General features: G+C 34.6%; 1 protein-coding gene across 1 annotated transcript in view; it reads right to left on the bottom strand.

Annotated features, from left to right (window-relative positions):
• LOC109844475 (probable terpene synthase 9) overlaps nucleotides 5,313-13,527 on the bottom strand; it is a 15,997-nt gene continuing 7,782 nt past the window's right edge. Inside the window, exons 6-8 of the mRNA XM_020413528.1 lie at nucleotides 8,658-8,796; nucleotides 6,326-6,571; nucleotides 5,313-5,735 (exon numbers count right to left, since the gene is read on the bottom strand). Coding sequence (XP_020269117.1) covers nucleotides 5,448-5,735; nucleotides 6,326-6,571; nucleotides 8,658-8,796 — 673 coding nt within the window. The 3' untranslated portion in view covers nucleotides 5,313-5,447. The remainder of the gene's footprint in view (nucleotides 5,736-6,325; nucleotides 6,572-8,657; nucleotides 8,797-13,527) is intronic.

Genomic DNA, 13,527 nt, shown 5'->3' with positions numbered 1-13,527 from the left:
GAGCTACACAAGCTCAAAACAAAACCTCATATAACCCAAAGGCAATGAGCTACACAAGCTCAAAACAAAACAGCAACAAACCTAAAGAGATTGAGGAGCTACACAAGCTCCAAATAACAGCCACAAACCCAAAGGCAAGGAGCTACACAAGCTCCACGACCTGATGGCAAAAAAACCCAAAGCCAAAGAGCTAAAAAAGCAAAAGAGCAACAACATATACACGTGCACCTGACAACCAAAAACCCACGGCAAAAGGAGCAACAAATTAGCTTCACCTGTCATCAAAAGCAAAGGAGCAACATTAAGAACTCATTGGTCATGCCTATCCATACTTACCTGTATCGAAAGTTAAAAAGTACCAATTCATTAATTACATGACGTCATAGTGTTTTCACAATAAGATTTATTACAACATTAATAGTTTGCAAATAACAAAACGATATATGTGCAACAACATATACGCGTGCACAACAAAATGCTCCATCAACATGTAATCCAAACCGAACAAATTAGTTATCAGACCAACCTTGGTCGTTAATCAGGTTGGTAATGTACCTCTGCTGACCTTCCTTGCCTTTTATGAAAAACCTTCTAACTTCACGTTCATTGTCATATAAGTGATCTAAAATCCTATCCAGAAATTCCTCAGAATATTCATTCCTATGTTCCTTCAACGCTGCAGCCAACTGCTCAATCCAATGAACAATGTGTTGATTTCTCATTGACTGAGACATTGAGTCAACAAAGGAACATAACATTTCCTCTTCACAATTTGATTTTTTAGGTTTCTTGTTAGAGGATGAATTCATGTTTTCTTTACTCTTAGACTTATATCTAGCCGGTTGTTTTTTGTTACAAGCATCAGATTGTGGTGTAGTCTCACTCTCCTCTGGAATCTCACTATCATCATCAGGAATAGGTCTGGACCTACTAGACCCAATGTTAGCATACACAGGCCTAACAAATTCACCCTTAGCTTGGTCATCACCCATGATCACTTGTAAATTTTTGAAGTGAGGGAGGGGTTTGTTTATGTACGTTTTGAACTTAGATTTGGATTTTTCTTGTAATAACAAATAATCATAAGTTGTGAACCAAATGTATTAATTACTAATGACAATGTAGATGCTGAATGTTATACCTGAGACCATGATTTTAACGTTTCGTCATCCAGTGTAATCATTTTATTTATTTCATCCCACCCAGCTCCACTTATATCAAGGCAAACCTTCATGTCATTGAATTTGTTTCTCAATCATTTCAAGTGGTTAATGACATGTATATGAGTGAAATCAGTCCTGAATTGCATGTTGATTTTCATCACTGTCATTTTATAAGCTTCTGCCTTGAAGTTCTTGTCTGACTTTAGCCCATCTAATGCTAATTCTGCAAGATAAGAAATGAGCACGTCATCTTGCTCTGGAAGACAAAATTTATTAGTCACACCTCTTGAGTTCAACCTTGGCCCCAGGCCCGTTTTCTTATGAGCTAATTTTTTTCCTTTTTCATTGGTGAAGTGTGCTCCTCACCATCAACGTCATGAATAACCTTCTCAACTAAATCACCAGTGTTTGGTAAAAATTGATTAGGTCCACTACTTTGAGATCTGACTGTGGAAAATAGCAAACCTTATGGACTGCTTAACATGCTCACGTATGACATTGGTTGTTGTGTCATTCCACCATAATTGACATCGTATAGTGAGAATGGTGAGAATGTATGACGGGATGAAGAGAAAGGTTGTGGTTGAACAGACGTGGAGTTCATGTTAATGTTAGCAGTTGGATTTGGCGGAGCATTAGAATGAGAAAGCACGGTCTGCTTATCTGCCTGATTGTTAGCCATACCTAATATATATTGCACAAGTAGACATTTTTATTAAAGAAATCTAAATCAATATATAATATGCATGCATTTAGCAATTTACGTTAGAAAAGGAATATATGAAACGCCTACATTTCGCAAACAACATGAATATAGAGTAGATGATAATCATAGTAATGTTTAGTACATGCTAAGAAACATTAAAATGGATAATTACGAATAGTAAAAAAATAAGACAAGTTATTACATTGAGATAGAACAAACATCACATTAAGTTAATCCACTTTCCATTGTGTTACCACCATTATACTTTGCACAATAATCCACCCACATCGCCCAAGCAATTTGATCTCGTAGCTCCTTCCATTCATTTCTTTCATCTCGATCCTCTCTCTGTGTCCTAGTTTGAGTATAATCCACCACACTTGAGTCGTCTTCATTTGTCACTTCCCCATTATCTTCATCAATTTCTATATTTTCATTTAAAAATCATCATCCGGATCTTCTATAGCAATAAAATTGTGTAACACAGTACACACTAGTACAATGTCCACTTGAGTGGGAATTGGATAATTCGGCTTCGCCGATAGTATTTTAAACTGGTTCTTCAATATACCAAATGTGCATTTAATTTTTGATCATAAAGAGGAATGCCTTAAATTGAACAACTCTTTCCTATTCTTTGGTATCCTACTGGTGTGCTCTTTTAAATGATATCATACACCGCGATATGGGGATATGAAGGCTGGCATTGTGGTGTATCCAACGTCACATAGGTAATATTTACCTACATTAATTAGACAGTATCTTAAAATCTCAATTATTGACAAGTATTTAATTTATTATTCAAAATGTGCATAAGTGAGAATGAATACCATCATAAACTTGGAGCCCGTAAGGTTGTGGTCTCGACAGAGCGTCTTATAATATCCTATAGTCATTTGTTGTTCCCTCCCACCCAGCTAAGACATAGGTAAAAAGTTTATTGGGGGTGCAGGCTGCTAAGATGTTTTGTGTCACCCCTTTTCGCCCTCTAAACCGTGCAACTAGATCACCAGGTAACACTACGTCGACGTGTGTGCCATCTATCAAACTAATGTAGTCTTATAAAAAACAATAAATTATACAAAGTTCAATAAAAAGGTTATTTTTTATAAGAGAATAAGATGTATGTATTTAATTTACCTTAAAGTAAGGAAAATAATTTGAGTTGTTTGCAATCTCCACTGGAACTTCATTTGGAGCTTGCTTCATGAAGCGATCACGTAACTCATTCATTGCTTGTAGGACTTTATTGAAATACATGCTAACTGTTTCTCCTAATCTTATGAACTCAGTCCTTGTTATTCTATTTTTAGTTTTATGACCCACAATACTTAGGAACATATGTTACCTAATGTATCAATGTACTGGTGAAAGGACATATGAACCGGAATTGTGAGAGCTAAGTGCTATGCGGCACAAAGTGCTACGTCGAGAGGGCGGGAGCCACCTCTTGAGGCCGTAGGAGCCACCTCTAGAATCTCACACGGATGGTACGGTCTTGGATGATATAATTTGGCACAACGAGGACGTTGTGAGTTTAAGTGGGGGAGTTTGTAATACCCTAACCCTTGAGAGGGTGATGTGATTAGTATTGATAGATTTGATTGGAATACTCATACCACCAAGATGCATCTTCTTTTCGGGAACCCAACTCTTAGAAACTCTAAAGTTAAGCGTGCTTGGCCTGGAGAAATTCTAGGATGGGTGACCCCCTGGAAAGTTTTTCAGGGAGCACGTGAGTAAGGACAAAATGTGCTGAAAAGACATGTGGTGGTTTGTGAGGCCAATCCATCGGATCTAATAGCGTACCGACTCCGGGATTCCGGGGCGGGACGTTACATAGCCAGTTGTTCTTCAACTTGAACGTGTCTTGTATCCTTTAATAAACTGTTTGCTTTCATTACTTCAGCAAGTTTAAAAAAGACCCTCGGTCTCATTCTAATATAAAACCGACAGCTATCACTATAGCCTTTCAATACACGTCTGAAGTGAGTTTCTCTGCAATATATTTTCTTAATCTTTTCTTCCTTCGTACAAGTTGAAATTGTTTTGCGTTTAGTACGCATTCTCAAAATACAAGTTACTAACGTGACCACGGCGGAAACAGCTGTATTAGCACACATCCTCTTCAATTCTTCTTCATCTACCATATCCATCTACATCTGTTGTAAAATTAGCATATATTTACAACTTAATATGTCTACTTATTGAAGTTTAAAATTAATTAAATATTTAGTACAAATATTAATTTCTTGAAACAAGATATCTAATTATACAAAAATTTATTTTAACTAATGTCGAATTTAAGTTCACACGCTGATCAAACAAATATGATTAAGGATTCAATCCAAGTGTTTCATTTGAAGGTCGTACTCCTCAATTATTCCAGGAAACTGAAATTCAGTAATCAACAAATAACAAAACTCTGTTGTTAAGAGATTATATACGTAATGAATTATCAAAAACAGCACATTCTACTACTTAGGTTCCTTTCATTACATCAAGCATGAAGAAATGAATCTTAAAAAAAGGGGGGGGGGGAGCTGCCTAGGGAAAATTACTGAAATCCAAGCAATAAACCCACCGAAGCCGACGGACACCACGAAGCCAACAAACCCACTGAAACCCACAAGTTCGAGAAGGGATCACTAACAACCAAAGCCAATGAACCCACCAACACCACTACGGAACGAAAGTTGGAAAACTAATTGAAGAACGGTCCGAGCAAAGGAGCGTCGACGATTGAGAAGATGCGGGATAAGATTAGAGGGAGAAGCTCATTCCGTCGTGAGAAACCGTCGTCACAATTGCCAGCCTCGACTTCGAAAAAGAAATCGAAGAGCCGCGAGAGAAGAGGCGCGAAGAAGAGTGAGATGATGCGGGAGAAGAACAGCGAGGAGACCACAGATCTAGGGTTTTCAAAGCGACGGAATCGGAATAAGAAAGAGGTAAAGGAGATGTTGGATTTTTTACCCAAATCCGCTCAAACGGAGAGGATTCAGAATCCATAAAAAACCACTGTTTTGACTACTTTACAAATTTCAAAATCTGTAAAAAAAAATTGAACCAAACTCAAGATTAGGATTCATTTGGAATCCTTTAATTATGATTTTGCCACTGTCAGATCCAAATATGATTCCTTTTCCATAAAATAGATGAAACAAATAGACCCATAGTATAACATGAATTATAGGTACGTTGATACATTAGGTAACATATGTCCTTTCACCCGTACATTTCAGGAATAATAAATGTGTTTCTATGCAACAATACATCCCAAATGCTTAAAATACCTGAACTAGCCCTATCTTCTTTTCTTGCCTCCCCTTGCATCCAAAACCCTCTCTCTCCAGTCTCCGACCGTCCAGCTGAACAGAACTTCTGGAAAAAAAAAGTTCAGGAGAGTTATGTGAAAAACCCCAAAGGTCAGGGAGTTCGTGAAATTAACCCTAACAAAAATTTAATAGATGGAGATTAGATTAGATCCAAAATCTCCATAAAGCATCCAGCATTTGCTTCATATTGTCTTCACAAAGAGAAATTTACACAAAGAAATTAGACAGAGGTAACTGATACTATTACAAAGGGATTGGTTCAATGTACAAGGATTTGATCCACTCCTCTGTTATGCCAGTTGTGCGTCCACAACCATCTCCTTTCCGAAACATCGTAGAAACAACTCTTGCACTGTTCATGGATGCATGAACAAAGTTCCTCGGGATTTCTTTGTTGAGAGATTCCTTGTTAAGACACTTCCATGCAATCTTAAGCATATCCTCGACGTACTTGATTTTTTCATAGGATTCGCCAGAGTCTTTCATGTGGCAAAGGATCGATGAGTATATCTTCTCTTCTTGCGTCTCAGCCTTCACAATGAATAAATCAAAAGAAAATTAAAAAATTGTTCAAAAAGGGAGGGGAAAGAAAGTATTATTCATCAAACCAAGCACTAGTGACTACTATATTTAAGCTACTACATTAAAATGGTTTTATATGTTTATTTAACTAATAGAAGGTATCTAAGTTATCCTTGGTGGATTTGAACTTCAGAATAGCAAAAGTAAAATAAAGATAAAACTTTAGGATATCAAAGTGAAAATAACCCAAAAGAAAAAAAAAAGGCATAAGAAAGCTTCCAACCGATGCAACCAAAAAAACACACCAAATAAAGAGAAAACTTCAAAAGAAGTGTTCTCATATGTACTGGAGAAGTCATCAGCAAGTTGAATGGGGATATTTCTATTCTTTAAGAACAATTAAAATGGAAGATAAAATGAAGAAAACTGGGTATTCTCTTTTAAAATAAGGATAAAAAATTCCACTCGTTTGATCTAATTCTAATGGAATCTCTAACAATCAACAAAAAATGGATGAAAGTGTATCAAATGAAAATAACTCAAACAAAGAAGATAAAATGAATTAAAAGTGATCTTATTTACAATGTAATCTTATTTACCTGAGATAGCGCCAAATAGTCGGTAAGTCGAACAATCAATGAAGACAAATATGAAATTTGATATCCTTTGTTGTGCCAATCAAGTTTATCTTTTGTTAGGTTTTCCTCAATGAAATAATAGATGTGAACAGGAACAGTTAGGCCCCCAGAGACCAAGTCATTCTCCAAGTACTTCTCAAGAGAAGGGATATCCCCTCTACGTGACCATTCTGCTTCTTTTAAGGCAGCCTCACATATATGTATCCACTGAAAAAAAAAGAACAAGTTAGCTATGAGGATATAGCTACATATATACATGCTCTATTATATTCTATTAGCAAGTACACAATCCTTGTCATTATGTGTCTTTCAAGTTAGATTTTAATTCCCATGGAAATCGCATAATGATCAAAGTTAGATGTCAGAAAAACAATATTAATTGTATAATAAAAAAATTTTACTTTGTTTTAAGTGATCCAAAAGGTTTACCTATTACAATATTTTTGGCAGACCAATTTTGCGAAAATGAGTAGAATTACATTGGCCAGAGTTTTAAGAAACTCAATTACAGATGATCCTTGTTATCTCTACCTTCAATAGCATTTATCACCTCTCAACTTCTTCAGTAGCACTTATATATCTAAGATTGACTTTAAGAAGGTGAGATTACTCCCTCCCTCTGTGAATCGATGTTGTTGAGTGATAAATGAGTTAAAAGCTGATAACTATGAGAAGGATTATTTGCAATTTATTGTTTTTAAATGTAATACCTAATTTTATTTTCTCATCTTATAGGAAAAAAAACTCAAATTACAGACCCGTTTGATCCAGTTAGGATCCAATATCAGATTTTAGACCTCTTTGGGTTTATAATTCAAATTACAGACCCGTTTGACCCAAATAGGATCAAATATCAGATTTCAGACTTGTTTGAGTTTATAATTCAAATTACAAACTCGTTTGACCCAATTAGGATCCAATATCAGATTTCAAACTCGTTTGGGCCTTTTGCTCACTAAAAATCAATTTTGCAGACTTCTATGCTGTCAAATCAAAACCGTCTGGCCCGTTTTGACACTAAATAATTATGCTAATTATTTATTTTCCTTTTGTTAAGAATGAATGGTGATATTGTTTGATCTCTTGATATTTGTTGGATCACCTGATATTATGTTTGATCACCTAGTGACATTTAATAGGGTTGATTGTTCATGAAGATGACTTTCGTCAAGAAATATGATTCAAAAACGTGTTATCATAGCATGGCTATACCCTCGACATCGATATTCCGATGTGATGAGTTTCTCTTGATTATTACTATTATTATAATAGCATTGACTAGACGATACACCCATCTTAATTGGACATGTTTTGGATCACGGTTATTTTTCATAAATTTTATGGAAGTCGTTCACGGTAACTCTATGGTTAGTGAACAATATTTTATGCACAACCACTTGAAAACAAATAGATAAATGTGACGTTTATAAAGGGGAATTGGACGGAGAATATAACGTGTATATAAGCGGGCTCATGCGCATTCTTGATATCCAGATTTATATATAAGGGCTAAGGGACAATCCTGACTTGAAGCCGTGTTTCAGGGACGGTTTACGGGAACCTAATTTATATATATATAAATATTCTTCTCTAATTCAAATAACACCTAAAATAATAATAATAATGATAATAATAATAATAATAATAATAATAATAATAATGTGCTTGTGTGCCTTGTGCTAAACCTTATTTGATATCTACAATTAGCATTTCCTTTTATCATCGTTAATTGAGTTTTTCATCTCTTCTTTATACCTGCTACATACACTTACACGCGCATAATTCCTTTATTTTACATGCTTGTTGAGAGTTTTCTGACTCCCTTGGGGTTTGCACACCCTAGACTCGGAAACTGTTCTTTCTTTGCAGGATCGAGAATATTTCGAGGAGTAGGCTCAGCGGCAGTGATCACCGTTTATTCTATCAATTCTCCAATTTATTTTTCTTAGGTAGTTATTTGATTGAGACTTTTTCTGTAATCACCTGTGGTTCTCCAGACTATGATGTATTTTTCCTCTTTCCTACTTTGGATAGTTGTGGACTTGTAGTAGAACTGTGTCTTTTTAGAGATTTCTTTATCTATCTTTTTTTTTGTTATCTTAGTTACATACTCTATGTTGTAGTTCTTGTTGGCAATATATCTGTATACAAGATAGTTTAGAGGCGTGAATGTGACCGTGTGGTTGCATTGTCGACCGAGTTATGTTTCAAACTATTACAATTTGGAACCGGGGTATGACATTAAAACTAAAAACATTAATATAAAAAAATAATAACTTAATATACTTAGTACCTCAGCTTTTATGAAGCGTGTCGCTTCCCATCCAAAATTCTTAAGGATATCATATATCGTCTCATTCGCATAGTTGTATAGTATAAAATACAATAACTTCAAGTAGTCTGGGAGGGTCTCCATTGCCTTAAGATCCCATCTAATGAAGAAAATTTAAGAAAAATAATCAGATAGCTTTTGAGAGAGCAAAACAACAACAATCTTATAAAATGTTTGCTTACTAAGGTAGGAAACTTAGAGGGTAAGTTGTGAAAAGCCCTTTTCACTATCAAGGTTCATTAGTAAACTTCTTTGTTGTATGGGAATCGGTAGGAAATTTTTTGTACTATTAAATTAAGCGTAAAAGACATTTTCTTACTATTTCAGATACTATAAAGTAATTGTGGAACCTAAGATAGCACACAATATGTAATTCTCAACATTTGTATTTCAATGCTATTTGGTTCACTGCAAGTGCATGGCTTACAACGCTAGTTGCATGCGGCTGGGACATTTTTGGCCAGTTGCAATTGTATGTTTCACTGTAATTAATTAATGAAGTCGTAATGATATTAGGAAAAGATTTCTTCTTGTATCTGACAACTTACACAGATTTGTGTGCAAGTAACAATTACTATTTCCCACTGCGTTGAAGGTGCATGGACATTGTATTAAGGTATACTCTTTATAAAATGATGCAGGTGAAAAGTTAATTGATAGCAAAGTTATTGTTGATGAAATTGTGCACTACTATCAGAATTTACTGGGGATTGAAACTCAGGTGTTGTCTTTATCTGATGAAGAGATTATCAGAGCTGGACCAGTGTTTAATATTATACCCAGAACCAAAAGAATGAGTTGAGTAGGAGGGTTACTAAAGGGGAAATCAAAGATGCTGCCACTTCTATGCCAGAGAGGAAAGCCCCAGGTCCTGATGGTTTTTCTTCTTGTTTCTTCAAAAAAGCATGGGGGATTTTTGGGAGAGATGTAGTAATAGAGTTATTTGACGATGGAAGGCTATTGGGTCAAGTAAATTCTACCACTCTTAACTCTTATACCTAAAGTTAAAGAGTCCTGGTAGTGTTGTAGACTTTAGAGGTATTGCTTGTTGCAACTTTCTCTATAAAGTAATTCCTTAGGTTATTACTAATAGGCTCAAGGAGGTTATTTGGACCTCAGTGGATAATTGCCAAGCTGCATTTGTCAAAGGAAGAACTATTACTAAAAGTATCCTATGGGGGCATGAGTTGGTTAAACACTATTTAGAGGAAACATACCTTCCTTCGGTGCATGCTTAAAGTTGACATAGGAAAAGCCTATGATACTTGGTACTAATGACAAAATAGGTGCCTATTAGTGACATGATCACTTCTCACCCACACATTTAAAATTGTCCGCTTGAAAATGGCTCTCGGGTGTGTTTGGCAACTCCACAAAATTAGATATAGTGAGTACAACTTTGGTCTAAAAATTAGTTTTTAATTTGGCAACAATGGGGCCAAGGTTGAACTAGTTTTTTTAGTTCAAAATTTAGGCTTTAAATTAGTTCTTTTTTGAACGACCCTCTACATGAACTAACTTTGGCCTAGTTAGAAGAAACCTAGACTTGGCTTAGTCTCTTTTTGAAGTTGCCAAAAACACCCCTCACTTAATTCTAACCTAGGTTGCATAGGTACGGGTACGGACACAGGTACGGGACACATCAAATTTGTAAAAAGTAGGGTACGGGAACACGGCTCACACAGCGACAACACAGCACACAACACACACATATATATATATATATATATAATATATTATATATATATATATATATAGAGAGAGAGAGAGAGAGAGGAACTTATGTCAACTTAAGTGGACAAGAGGCATTTGTCCACCAAACTTTCTATCCACTCATATATTATATATATATATATATAATAATATAATATATATATATATATATAGAGAGAGAGAGAGAGCAAGACTCCTATCAACTTAATTTGATGTCCACAAAGTTCTTAGCCACACATTTATTAAATATAAAACACCTTTTTATATAATACAAGGATCCCTAGGCAATAGTGAGTGGTTAAAAACTTTGGTGGACACACTATTCCCTATCCACTTAAGTTGACACAAGTTTTCACCTATATATATAATATATATATATATATATATATAGTATATATATATAATATATATATATAAAGTCTCTTCATATCTTGTATGGATCCCTAGGTATCATCAATTGATAGAAAGTTTGGTGGATGGTCCACTTAAGTTGACATAAGAATTTCTCTCTCTCTCTCTCTCTCTATATATATATATATATATATATATTATATATATATAATATATTAAATAATATATATATATATATATATATAAAATTGACAATATATTTAACTACAGTAATTTTGCTATGTTTAATTTTAAATTCTCAATAAAATAAGCTCATTCCTTAAAATTATAAAGTAAACTCATTTGAAACTTTGACTTATATTCCACACAAGCATCAAAAAAGAATAAATAAATAAATACGTACGTATATACATACATACATACATTTACCTATTTAAATATATGAACACGTGTCTCCCATTCTTAGCATTGTTATTAATTTTAAAGAAAAGACAAAAGCAAATAGTCAAGCACCCATGTGAATGGTGATGTCATGTTCCACTAACAAATTTAAAACTAAAAAAATAAGAGAGAGAGAGAGAGAGAATTCTTCTTCCTTACATTAAACTCATTTTCCTCTGCTCCAAAACTCCTGTGTCCCCTTCGTTTGGGTACAGAAACGTACGCAAACCGCACCCGACACGGGTACGGCGTCAAAATTATCGTGTCGGGTATCATAGATTCTAACTCATTAGATGCGTCGATAAGAACTTGTCATCTCGCTACCAAAGACAAAATTTGATCCTTGAGGAAGTGCTACTCATTTAATGAGTTAGTAATGAAGTGGAAACCATTTTCAAGTAGACGACCTTAAATGTGTGGATGAAAAGTGACCACATCACTATTGAGCACCTATTTTGTCCTTTATACCACGTAGTACATAGTACATACATGGTACATACGCATGTACCTATGTACATATGTACGTACCTACATACATAGTACGTATCTATGTATATACCTACATACCTACCTATCTACATACATATATACATACATACATACTTGTTCCTAGGGCATAATGGGGCATAACTAGCTTAGTTAGGCTCACTTGTGAAAATGCATATTGTGCACCAAAATTGAACGATCAACTCCCTTCATCTCAATCTACATGTCTTAAAAGGTCTATAAATAAAAACCCATGTATATTAAACACATATTACACATGCATCAAGTGGTCATAAAAATTATCGGTTTCCTAACAATACAACAAGTGAGACCTCTTGATGCATGGGTTAGACCATTCCAATGAATGATCCATTCCGTTCATCATTATCTAAGTATCTTAAAACATCAATGAACCAAAAATTGATGATGTTTCAATACTTCTAAATCATGTTTTTTATTATCTCTTATAGTTGTATTGCTGTAAAATCGTTAACTTTACAATTACTTGATGCATGAGTAAATATAATCCAATGAGCCTAATTTTTTTGTCCAAAATATATAGATCAATATGAACGGAGTGGATCAAGCAAATTAATCGCATCATCTACATTTTTATAAGTGGGTATAACCAAGAAACAAATAAGCATTCTATACACACACACACACACACACACACACACATATATATATATATATATACACACACACATAAATGAGGAATTTGGTACCAAGTAGTTCAAACATACTTGGTAGTGATGTAGCCAAAACTTAATCACTCATCTTAGTGGTCCCTACTTGAAAATGGTCCTCTCCAACCCATGTACAAGAGGTCCCCTTTGAATGTATAGATAAAAATGAGTCACCTCACTACCAATGACAAAAAGTAGTCCTAAGGTTATCTAGAAAGAGAGAGAAATTTATATACTTTATACCAAGCACAAACATAATGTTCAGTAGTGAGCTGACTCTTTCTCATCCACTCATTTAAATGATCCCCACTTAAAAATAACCACTCCATAATTATCGAAACCATATGCACACATGTGAATATGGTCATATATTTAAGTAAGTGGTTGAGAATGAACCACTTCACTACAAAGCACCAAGTCTGTGCTTGCTACCAAGCATACATATATACAAGGTTTTAAATATCAGATATCGGGGAAATATCGGATGACCAAAATTCATATCGGATTGCGGATATCGAAGATATGTGGTAAATATCGGAATGCCATAATGAATGTTTGCATACATAGTATAATGCATTAAAATGTAATCTCAACATATGTAATGAAATTTAAGCATACAAAATATGAATAATATATATTTAGGATCATTAATCAACCTTCTAAAACAAACAAAAGTGCAAAGCAACATTACAACATTCGATCTGCTTTTTTAGGGCAAAATATCATTTGATATAATGGGAAAATCTTGATATCTCGCCCAAAAATTCCAAACATGGTATATTATTTTGCAACAAGCTATATAAAAAGATATATTGGTCCACATATCAGCTAATATATCGGTCATATCGGGGATTTATCACTCAAAATAGCCAAAAAACGGTAAAGGATATTTAAAGACCATACATACATGTATATGTATATGTATGTATGTTGTATATATAGACATACATACGAACACACTACATACATATATGTGTATGTGCGTGTAGAGTAAAGCTCCTATAAACTTAAGTGGATAGGAGCACTTGTCCACAAAACTTTTTATCTCTCCATTATGCTTTGAGATTTGTGCTACACATAAATGTTATCTTTGAGATTTATACTTTCATTTGTATCACATACTAGCACAAATCTCAATGCAAAATCAATGG

This window comes from Asparagus officinalis, chromosome 6 (assembly GCF_001876935.1).
Source record: "Asparagus officinalis chromosome 6, Aspof.V1, whole genome shotgun sequence".
NCBI lineage: Eukaryota > Viridiplantae > Streptophyta > Magnoliopsida > Asparagales > Asparagaceae > Asparagus > Asparagus officinalis.
This window is presented reverse-complemented; position numbering and strand designations above follow the sequence as displayed.